General features: G+C 49.0%; 1 protein-coding gene across 2 annotated transcripts in view; it reads left to right on the plus strand.

The window, feature by feature from the left end:
- NUP98 (nucleoporin 98 and 96 precursor) overlaps window positions 1–10,880 on the plus strand; it is a 35,208-nt gene that overhangs the window by 1,854 nt on the left and 22,474 nt on the right. For both annotated transcript variants that reach the window (XM_057381638.1, XM_057381636.1), the window contains exons 2-12: window positions 1,995–2,097; window positions 2,533–2,634; window positions 2,841–3,020; window positions 3,717–3,856; window positions 5,515–5,622; window positions 6,200–6,383; window positions 7,630–7,793; window positions 8,505–8,642; window positions 9,210–9,297; window positions 10,130–10,222; window positions 10,586–10,726. In XM_057381638.1, coding sequence (XP_057237621.1) covers window positions 2,025–2,097; window positions 2,533–2,634; window positions 2,841–3,020; window positions 3,717–3,856; window positions 5,515–5,622; window positions 6,200–6,383; window positions 7,630–7,793; window positions 8,505–8,642; window positions 9,210–9,297; window positions 10,130–10,222; window positions 10,586–10,726 — 1,411 coding nt within the window. In that variant the 5' untranslated portion in view covers window positions 1,995–2,024. The remainder of the gene's footprint in view (window positions 1–1,994; window positions 2,098–2,532; window positions 2,635–2,840; window positions 3,021–3,716; window positions 3,857–5,514; window positions 5,623–6,199; window positions 6,384–7,629; window positions 7,794–8,504; window positions 8,643–9,209; window positions 9,298–10,129; window positions 10,223–10,585; window positions 10,727–10,880) is intronic.

Genomic DNA, 10,880 nt, shown 5'->3' on the forward strand with positions numbered 1-10,880 from the left:
GGGGTGGTGGGTCAGGCTGGAGAAAAAGAGACTCGGGGGGACCTTACCACTTATAACTCCTTGACAGGAGGTTCAGGTTTGGCACCAGGAGGAATTTCTTCCTGGAAAGAGTGGTCAGGCCTTGGCAGGGGCTGCCCAGGGACCTTTGGAGTCCCCATCCCTGGAGGTGTCCCAGGAAGGGCTGGAGGTGGCACTGAGTGCTCTGGGCTGGGGACAAGATGGGCATCGGGCACATCTGGGACTCCATGGGCTGGGAGGGCTTTTCCATGGGAGAAGGTGGGAAGGGCTCAGGGTGCAGTATTACCCTGTGCCAGAGGAGCTCTCCCAGGAGAAGCTCTCAGCTTCAGGGGCTTTGAGAATTTGGCAGAGGAGTTTTTTCTGGCTTTTACCAGGATCATTCCTTCTTCCTGTGGTGGATGAAATCTGTAAGGATTTGTCTATGGGAATGTGGAGACCCTTAATACTCCAGAATTGTGGTGTGTGGCTGTTGGAGTAGTTGGAGGTGACACAAATCATCTTTTTAGTTCATGTTTTAGGGAAGTGTGGGATACTGGTTGCTCTGGGCTGATTTAGGCTCCCATGGTTCAGGGATGGTAGAAGGCTGGGGCTGCTCCCAGTCTGGATTTAGAATTCCCAGAAAGTGCTGTTCGCTTTAGGGAAACAAAAACTTCCATTTCAAGGATGTGCAGATGGATGTGGTGATTTCCCTGTGGGAAGCTGTGCTGGGCAGTGCCCAGTCCCTGTGTACTTGCCTTGGCCGGGAGGAGATAAAGAGAGCTGGGATGGGGGAGCTGCCCAACCTGGGCACAGGGAAAGGGCAGGTTTGGCTTTAACTAGAATTGTTGGATTTGGGAATATTCCTGGTGTGGGCCATTCTTGAATTGCTTAAGTTGTTAGTTCTGCACTGCTGTATGTTGGCTATGGCTTCCAGGGAGTACCTGGAAATGTGGGGGAATTCCTGCATTTCCTGCTGAATGTGAAGGGAGCTTGGGTAATACTGTCATTTCTTTTGCTAACAGGGCATTGTTTTAGTAGTGCAAACTGTTTTTCTGGTTAATATTGGCATTTTCTTTTGGCTAATAATGGCTTTTTTTTTAGATTGTTATTCCCATTATTTTTGGGAGGTAATACTGGCTTTTCTTAATATTGGCATTTTTTGGCTAGTATAGCTTTTTTGTTTAATAAGGCATATTTTTTTGCTAGGTATAGTTTGGTTTTGGTGGGGTTTTGTTTCTAGTACTGGCATTTTGGGGGTAATGTGACCATTTTTGGGGGGATAGTACTGGCTTTTTTTGTTATTCTGGCTCGTTTTTGGCTAATCTGGAATTTTTGGTGGCAGAGCTGCAGTAAAACAGCACACAGTTCCCTGATAGAGTGTGCCTGAGGGAGCTGTGGGGATTGTGCTGGATTTGTTGACAAACTCAAGGAGTTGGAGCAGAGTTTGTACCTGTTTGTTCTGGGGGAGAAGATTGAGGAGAGGCAGCAGGGAATGTGCTGTAAATAAATGGTGGGGGTTGGAAAGGGAATTGGGCCCATTAAAACTCCTCTGGAACAGCAGCTTCTGGGAAGTGCAGAAGTGGGAAGCTGTGGGAAGGTGGATTCCTGTAATCCCTGTGCACTGTATTCACCTGTGTTGTGTTTGATGCAATTGGCAAATAGGGTTAAACAGGAAAATCAGTCCTGGAAACCCCCAGAATTGCCATGGGATTGTCACAGCCCAGGACACAGGCTGAGATACACAGAAACTTCAGCCGTGATTAAGGGTTACACCTTAATTTTAGGGATACTAATGTTTAGTGGTACCTCCTTATTTGTGTTGTCACTGGAATGTTGGTGTCCTTGTCCCCTCAGGGTTCCGGCATTGTTTGGAATTGCTCAGTGCCATGGGGTTTGTGCTGAAGGATTCTGGTGGGATTGCTGCCTTCAGCCATGAGAGGGATGGAAAATTTGTTTGCAGGATGAGCTTTCAATAAAACCTGAATTCTGCTTTCCAGGTCTAGGGGAAAACCTGATATATCCCGAAAATGTTTAACAAATCCTTTGGAACTCCGTTCGGAGGCAGCACTGGCTTTGGGACAACTTCAACTTTTGGGCAAAGTAAGTAAAATATCTAATCTGGTTTTAAGTTTGTTTTTAATGAGCTGTTTTTGCTGAACTGCAGCTCAGGTAATCCCATGGAGGTGGTGATCCCTTGTGGGATGGAATTAGGGAGCTGCTGGGTGCTCCAGCTGGCTTGGATGTGATTCAGGAGCCTGAGGCTTCACCCCTAACCAAGCTTTTACTTTAGGGAGACACCAGAATGCCATGTCTGTTGTGGAAACTTCCTTTTGTAGGAAGAGTGGAAAATGCAGTGCTTTGGGAAGGTGACCTTGCTGAGGTTTTTTGGGATGGAAGCAAACCAGGACTGGGTTTGCTTGGAATGCTTGGCAGATAAAACGGTGTATCCTGAGGGGTGTTTGTGGAGCTCCAGCCTTAGCTCTCCAGGCAGATTTTGGGAATGGAGACTCACTGGGCTCTGGTGCTGCTTTACAGATGCCGGCTTTGGTACGACCAGTGGAGGAGCCTTCGGAACATCGGCCTTCGGCTCCAACAACAACACTGGAGGCCTTTTTGGAAGCACACAGACAAAGCCAGGTACTGCCCTGGTGGAGTGCAACAGGAGCCTGGGGGGGATTGTTGGTAAAAAAGGGAGGGAGGGGGACAAAGGGAAAAACCTGCAAACCAAAGAATCATCCGTGAAAAACAACCAAACACCCTCCCAAGCTCAGAACAACAAAAACCCATCAAAGCCCCCAAGCAAAGGAGGTTGTGGAGGATTAACAGCCTGTTTCTGTCTGCAGCAGGGTTGTTTGGGTCGACCACGTTCAACCAACCAGCAACTTCTTCCACCAGCACCGGCTTTGGGTTTGGAACATCCACTGGGACATCAAACAGCCTCTTTGGAACCACCAGCACTGGTGGAGGCCTCTTCTCATCCCAGAATAATGCCTTTGCACAGAACAAACCAGCTGGCTTTGGAAGTGCGTGAGCCTGGTGTTCCTCTGTTGTTGATGGGAAAGCAGGGGAAGCTGGATGTACCTGAGGGCTGGGACAGGGGTCAGGGTGGGGTCCAGGGGTTTCTCCTGGAGGATACAGGGACACCCCTGTGCCCATAGCAGCCAAGGGGAAGCCCATGTGCTCCTGATCTGTAGCTGTGATTCTAGCCCAAAATTTTAAAATAAATTGCAAAAGGTGTTTGGCTGGATATTTTTTATTCTGAACTCTCTTTTGGTGCTGTTTGATTTTAGGTTTTTATCTTGAGGCAGAGCAGTTTGGGTTTGTCTGTGTCGGGAGAAGACAGGAAATGCTGTTTAACTCTGCTCTGATTCCATGAAGCAAAAGCAAGTGCTTGCAGCCCCTTCTGGGAGGAGAAAGGGACCCTTGCTGATTCCCTTTATTATAAAATTATTGTATTGTTTTCTTCCTACTTGTCAGGAGTAGAAGGATGCTGCAGGGTTTGTCTGGTGTTTCTGGGGTGCTGAGTTAGGGACACTCTGCTACAGCAGAGACCTGCATTAGCAGTACCATCAGTTTCCAGCTCTGCTGTCAAATTATTTTTCCCAGCTTTTTTTTCTATTTTCAAACCAGTTTCCAATTTCAATAAAATATTAGGGTTTAAGTTTTAGGCTTGAAATTTGTTTTAGTACTGATGTCATTATTTTTTATGCTTTATTCAGACTTTGGTACAAGCACCAGCAGTGGAGGGCTCTTTGGGACAACCAACACCACTTCCAACCCTTTTGGGAGCACATCTGGTTCCCTCTTCGGCCCAACCAGCTTTACTGCTGCGCCAACAGGAACAACTATTAAATTTAATGTAAGTTCTGATTTTTCTTCTTAATCCAGCCTGTTCACAGTGGGAAGTATTCAGTTTTGCAGTTGTTCGTGTGATGTCTTGGTCTCTGAGGTAAAAAATGAGCAGTTCATATGCAAGTGTTATGAAATTACTGGAAAGCATCCCTTTAGAAGGACTATTGCAGTGGAAATAGATGTAATTAACTCTATGTTTTATTCTGAATTTGATTAATGGCTCAAATACAGTAGAGTTTGAGACTTGATGGGTTTAGAGCTGCGCTAGTGCTGAAGGGGTAAAGGGGCTCCTAAAGCTCAGGCTTCCCAGGAAGTGCCATGGAATTCATGGTGTTCCATGGCAAATGCTGGCAGCAATAGGGGTTAGAGATGGCAAGTGCTGACAGCAATAAGGATTAGCCCCAGCTTGGGATGGGTCAGAATCAGTGCAGCTCTCCTGAGCCAGCCTTGCTTTGGGAATGGGAACTGGAAGGAGAGGACTGGTGTCCTGCCTCCTCTGGACGAGTCCCCTTTAAGACAGGATTCAGTAACTGCTATGAAGTTCTGTGGCAGTTGGACCTGGAGAGTGGCCCAGAGAGAGGCCTTGAGGAACTGGGCTAACTGGGGCCTGCTGGAAGAGGGACTCTTTTCCCCAGAAACTTCTTTATGCAGATCTTGTCCCTCTTCATTTCCAGACGGAGCTGATGTAAGATTGAGGCTTTGGGGGCAGAGCTGTGGCGCTCTGCCACAGGGAGAGCCCTGTCTGGGCTCTTGCAGTGCTGTGTTTTGTACTTTCATAGCATTGTTACAAAAAAAAAGGGAGTAGTGAAACTCATGCAGATCTCCAGGATTTATGTCAGAAACTGAAGTAAACTGCTTTTAAAGTGAAACCAAAAGCAGAATTGTTGGGAGTTGTTTTGGGTGTTCCTGGGGCAAATTCCACTGTTGATAATCACTGAACACATTTGGGTGAGGCCTCAACTCTACACATAATGATGGAATCATAAAACCACGCAATCCTGCAAGATTTGGCTTGGGAGGGACTTTGAAGCTCATCCAGTCCCATCCCTGTCATGGCAGGGACACCTCCCACTGTCCCAGGCTGCTCCCAGCCCCAATGTCCAGCCTGGCCTTGGGCACTCAAAGGGATCCAGGGGCAGCCACAGCTTCTCTGGGCACCCTGTGCCAGGGCCTGGGCACCCTGTGCCAGGGCCTGCCCACCCTCCCAGGGAACAATTCCTGCCCAATATCCCATCTGGTCCTTCCCTCTGGCACTGGGAAGCCATTCCTTGGCTCCTGTCCCTGCAGCCCTTATCCCCAGTCCTTCTCCAGCYCTCCTGGAGCTGCTTTAGGCCCTGGCAGGGGCTCTGAGCTCTCCCTGGATCCTTCTCTCTCCCAGGCTGAGCCCCCCAGCTCTCCCAGGCTGGCTCCAGAGCAGAGGAGCTCCAGCCCTTGGAGCATCTCTGTGGCTTCCTTTGGAGTCATTGCTACGGCTCCATGTCGTCCTTATTCTGGGGCCCCAGAGCTGGAGCAGCTCTGCAGGTGGGGTCGTGCTTGATCAGAGGGGTCACACAGAGCCTCAGGTCTGTGCTAAGTGTAGAATTTCCCAGGGTCTGCAGAGAGCTCTGGCTGTCCTCTCCCAAATCTGTCTGGATTTTAACCGGGCCCTTCCTCCCTTCCCGGCAGCCCCCGACTGGCACTGACACCATGGTGAAATCAGGCGTCAGCACCAACATCAACACCAAGCACCAGTGCATCACTGCCATGAAGGAGTATGAGAGCAAGTCCCTCGAGGTCAGTATAGGGGGATATACACCCTTGCCTTGGGCTTTTTTGGGCCATAATTACCTTATGTGCTCATTAATGCAAGAATATTAATGAGCCTTCAATACCTGCATCACACATGAGAGCTGTTGTCAAGTAAAACAATGCAATGCTGCGTTAATTGTAGTTAGGTTTAAATGCTTAATGCAGGTCTGGAAGAGTTGAAATTCCATCTTGTCAGAAGGACACGAGATCCTGTTGGGAGCAGCCCTGCTCTGCTGAGATAACAGCAGGATCCCAGACAGAACTCAGTTGTTTATTATTAACTGGTGTTCCCGAGGAGTTAACCTGAGGCCTTCCCATTCGGGTTGGTTTGTTTGTCCCTTCAAAACAGATCTTTTATGAAAAGATCTGAAAAAGCTCTGGGAAGTCAAATTGTAGCCCAAACATGGATCTAAGTTCAGGTCCTGTTTTTTGTGTCTTTATTTTTAAAAAGATAGGTGTTGCAGCTGGTTTTGAACCTTGGTGTAGGTTGGGTGCTGTGTGAGTGTGCTCAGGATGCTTGCTGGCCCTTGTCCGATGTATAAAGAGCTGGGCTTTCCTCTAGGAACTCCGTTTGGAAGACTACCAAGCAAACAGGAAAGGTCCCACGAATCCTGTTGGAGCAGGAGCAACTGCTGGCTTGTTTGGCTCTTCCACTGCCACGTCCAGCACAGTCACAGGACTTTTTGGCTCTTCCACTACCAATACAGGCTTTTCCTATGGACAGAATAAAACTGCTTTTGGAACCAGTAAGTAGTGCCTGGCTTTCCTGTGAGTGCATGTGCAAATATTCTGTTAAACCATTTAAATCTGTGTGATACGAAATGCTGAAACACTGCTGTGAGCTCAGAATTGTGCTGGTTGTATTGCCAGCATTCACTGGTAGGGCTTCTTGCCATAGAAATCTGTTTTCTTACGTTTCCTTGGAAAAAGTGAAACAACAATTGTATTTTTATTAGTTTTTGGTGCAAATTGAAAGGTAAATAGATCATAGAATCCCAGAATGGGTTGGAAGGGACGTTAAAAACCATCCAGTGTCACCCCTGCCATGGCAAGGACACCTTCCACTGTCCCAGGCTGCTTCCAGCCCCAATGTCCAGCCTGGCCTTGGACACTCAAAGGGATCCAGGGGCAGCCACAGCTTCTCTGGGCACTCTGTGCCAGGGCCTCCCCATCCTCACTGGGAATTGTTTTTCCCTAATAATTGATACTTGTTTTTGTGGAAATCAACGGTATACAGATCCGACTCCTCCAGGCTGTAGGAAGGCAAGTGACTATTGGGTGAGCAAAGACAGGACCCAGGGAGAGGCTGGAGCTGGGCCAGGGCAGGCTGAGGCTGGAGAGCAGGGAAAGGTTCTTCTGTCCCCAGAGGGTGCTGGCACTGCCCAGGCTCCCCAGGGAACGGGCACGGCCCCGAGGCTGCCAGAGCTCCAGGAGCGTTTGGACAGCGCTGCCAGGGATGCACAGGCTGGGATTGCTGGGGGGGCTGGGCAGGGACAGGGGTGGCACTGGGGGTCCCTTCCAGCTCAGGATATTCCAGGATTCCATAAACCCCTAGCTGCNTTTCCCTAATAATTGATACTTGTTTTTGTGGAAATCAACGGTATACAGATCCGACTCCTCCAGGCTGTAGGAAGGCAAGTGACTATTGGGTGAGCAAAGACAGGACCCAGGGAGAGGCTGGAGCTGGGCCAGGGCAGGCTGAGGCTGGAGAGCAGGGAAAGGTTCTTCTGTCCCCAGAGGGTGCTGGCACTGCCCAGGCTCCCCAGGGAACGGGCACGGCCCCGAGGCTGCCAGAGCTCCAGGAGCGTTTGGACAGCGCTGCCAGGGATGCACAGGCTGGGATTGCTGGCGGGGCTGAGCAGGAACAGAGGTGGCACTGGGTGATCCTGGGGGTCCCTCCCAGCTCAGGACATTCCATGACCTTTTTTCCTGTTTGAATGCTGGACTGTGGGTTCTGCTGGGTTTGCTCTCTAATCCATGTGTGGTGTCCAGGTACAACCGGCTTTGGCACCGGCACCACTGGGGGGCTCTTTGGGCAGCAGTCCCAGACCACGAGTCTGTTCAACAAACCCTTCGGCCAGGCCACCACCACGCAGAACACTGGCTTCTCCTTCGGGGGCACCAGCACCCTGGGCCAGCCCAACACCAACACCATGGTAAGAGGGGCTGCAGCAGGGAGTGGGGCTGCAGCTGCTCCTGTCGCACGCGGGAGGCTGAGGGATTGGGGTGCTCTACCCAGTGGTAGAGCAGGAAACCTGGCTGTCGGCTTTGTTCCTGACAATTGGAGAGCAGTCAACTGTTCACAAATCATGGACCCACTCACCTCCTTAAGCAGCTGCTCTCCAACAACTCTTGTACTTGGGTCATTTTCACACGGATAATATCATTCCATGATTAACCTTCCATGGGAATTCAAATCCTGGACTTTCTGGTGACAAATGAGCAGCATTTGTAGGCTTTTGTGAGAGAAAGATTCTGTGTTGCTGTAACTTGTTGCATAACTAGAGGCTTTGGCTCCAAATATCCTGTGCTCTTGTGAATTTGTTGTGACTTCTCGCAGAGAACCCTGTGAAATGTTTCTTTTCCATATTCCTTGCTCAAAGCAATGAGGAAATTGCAATATCCTTTAAAGCTCAGAGCATAAATTTTTGAGTTCTTGGTGGTTTTTTAATTTTATTTCCTTTTTGTAACTAATTTCTTGGAGGAAGACTAAAGCTTCTAGAATGCTCTTCACCCCTATTCTTCCCCCAGCACAAAGGCAAATGTAGCACTGTTTTATTGCCTGATTTTGTGTGTTGGAACTGTTGTTGTCAGTGCTGGACTTGAAAAGCCTGGGAGCATTACCTTAACCTGGTTCCTGTTTGTAGGGTCTCTTTGGGGTCACCCAGCCCTCGCAGCCTGGAAGCCTTTTTGGGACAGCTGCCAATACAAATGCTGGGACTGGATTTGGAACGGGAACTGGCCTTTTTGGACAAGCCAACACAGGATTTGGTGTTGGTGGTTCGGTATGTCTGTGCCTTCATAATAAAGAGAGAAAAACAGGCAGAGCCCTGTCCTGGGGCGCTGCCATTCATGGAAGTTGTCTTAGCTTAGGAATTAAGATTTCTGAAATGCAAAGGTCAGGTGGTTTGCTGTAAACTGAAGGATAAATGTGTAGTAGAGTTGCTTTTTAACAAGTTATGTGTGGAGTGATGAAAGCTGCAGGAGAGATTTTGCTTCTCAGTGCCTGGGGGTGCCCTCGGTGCAGGGTTGGAAATACAAGGTTATMGGTTGTTATGGACCAAAACCAACCTTGGTTCTTGATACTCAGTCATTTTGGTTCTGGTGAAGTGAAAATCACAGGATCACTGAGGTGGAAAAGTCTCTTTAAGCCCCTTGAGTTCAACCCTGACAGCTGTTTTGGGGGGGATTTTGCATGTGGCTTGGGATAACCCCTGCTCATGGGAGGCTGGGCTGGGTGGGCTCAGTTGTGCTTGGCTTTACTCCTGCTTCCTTGCTTGCAGCCAAACACTGATACAATTCCTGTAATACCAGCCTCTCAGGTTTCCCAATTGCTGTTGTTTTCCTTTCAGACCCTGTTTGGGAACAAGCCTGCTGGATTTGGAGCCACCACGACCAGCGCTCCCTCGTTTGGTACCACCACAGGCGGTAGCCTCTTTGGTAACAAACCACCTCTGACCTTAGGAACCCCTACAAACCCTTCCAATGTGGGGACAGGGGAAAAAAGTGGGGTCTCAGTCATTTAAAGCTGTACACTGTATACCACACACCTGCTGAGAGCATGTGCTAGGTACTGTAGAGTTGGAATTGCCAGGTGAGCCATGGTCCTGCTGCAGGGAACTGTGCTGGGTGCTCAGTTGTGCCTTTGGTCTTGATGGGACTCCCTGATTCAGGAAGTAGATGGTCAAGTGCTACTGTTTCGGTGAGTCCTTAGCAGAAGGTTCAGCCTTCCGCTGAACCAGGAATGATTTTGGAATGATCTCGTGGAATGGCCAGGAGAGCCTCTGGGATCGTGGGAGCATTGGGAAGAGCATTCCCAGTAGGTCAGGGAGGGGATCTTGCCTGTGGGAGTTCTCCATCTTTTCTGTGGAGAAAGCCAGAGGAATGAGTGTGTGATATAAACAGGATGAAATGAAGTTTGTTCCTTCCAGGCACTTAAAAAAACCGAGCACATTTTACTGTGTCACCAGATCCAGCAGCATCATGTCAACTCTGCCTTTCAGGGAAACTTTGAAGTCTGTAACAAACCAAAAAGCACAAGAAGGCAGACCAGCATTTTTCTGTGCAGCTTTAATGYTGCTTTTAGTAACTAAAATATTGTTTATTAGCAGTGAAGTCCCTTCTTGCTGATTGTTAGTTTAACATGCGCTGCTGGAAACAGTGGGAAATTTGACCTTGACTGTGGCAGGGCTCTTGGACCCTGTAATGCTTAGTTATTTAAATACATGGTTTTAATTTCATCTCTAATGAGCTGCTGGTTCTGTTATTGAAGGTTTTGGTGCCAACACTGCTGGAAATAGCCTGTTTGGAAACAAGCCTGCGACTGGGACTCTGGGAACAGGACTTGGAACAGGGTTTGGAACAGGTAAGCAATTTCTCAGCTCATTTCTCAGCAGCCTGAGCCCTCAAGGCTGTAGTGCTGGACCTGCTTGGGTATTACCTGTAACTGAGTTGGGAAAGGCTGGGGATGTTTTAGCATCAAGCCAGGATGTTTCAGGGCAGCTCCAAGAGGAATCTTAGCACAGTACCAAGTGACCTGATAGAAACTGGGCAGCACTGGTGGGACTGGTGAGGYCCTCTGCTCAGATCCTCTGCTCTGATGACAAGTGCTGAGTGTGGCATCCATGGACATGCAGARTGTTTCCTGCAGTTTAATAAGAAATTGATTGTTGTGCTTGTAAACTGGTCACGGTCTCGCAGTAAATGACAGTCACCTCTCCTGTCACAGCTCTGGGGGCAGGACAGACATCCTTGTTTGGAAACACCCAGCCAAAGCTGGGGGGAACGCTGGGAACAGGAGCGTTCGGAGCCCCGGGATTCAACACATCCACAGCTACTCTGGGCTTTGGAGCTCCTCAGCCTGCTGTAGGTGAGTGTCCATTAACCTGCTGTCCTGTGTGCCTGGGCACAGGAGCACACCTCTGCCAAAAGTTTTGGAATGACAAAACATCTCCTTGAGGGCTCTTCTGTTCTCAGTCACAGTGCCGACCATGTTAATGACTCTTTTTTTTTTTTTTTTTTTT

Source organism: Malurus melanocephalus, unplaced genomic scaffold (genome assembly GCF_030028575.1).
Source record: "Malurus melanocephalus ecotype Western Australia unplaced genomic scaffold, MMel_1.1 scaffold_518, whole genome shotgun sequence".
Lineage (NCBI taxonomy): Eukaryota > Metazoa > Chordata > Aves > Passeriformes > Maluridae > Malurus > Malurus melanocephalus.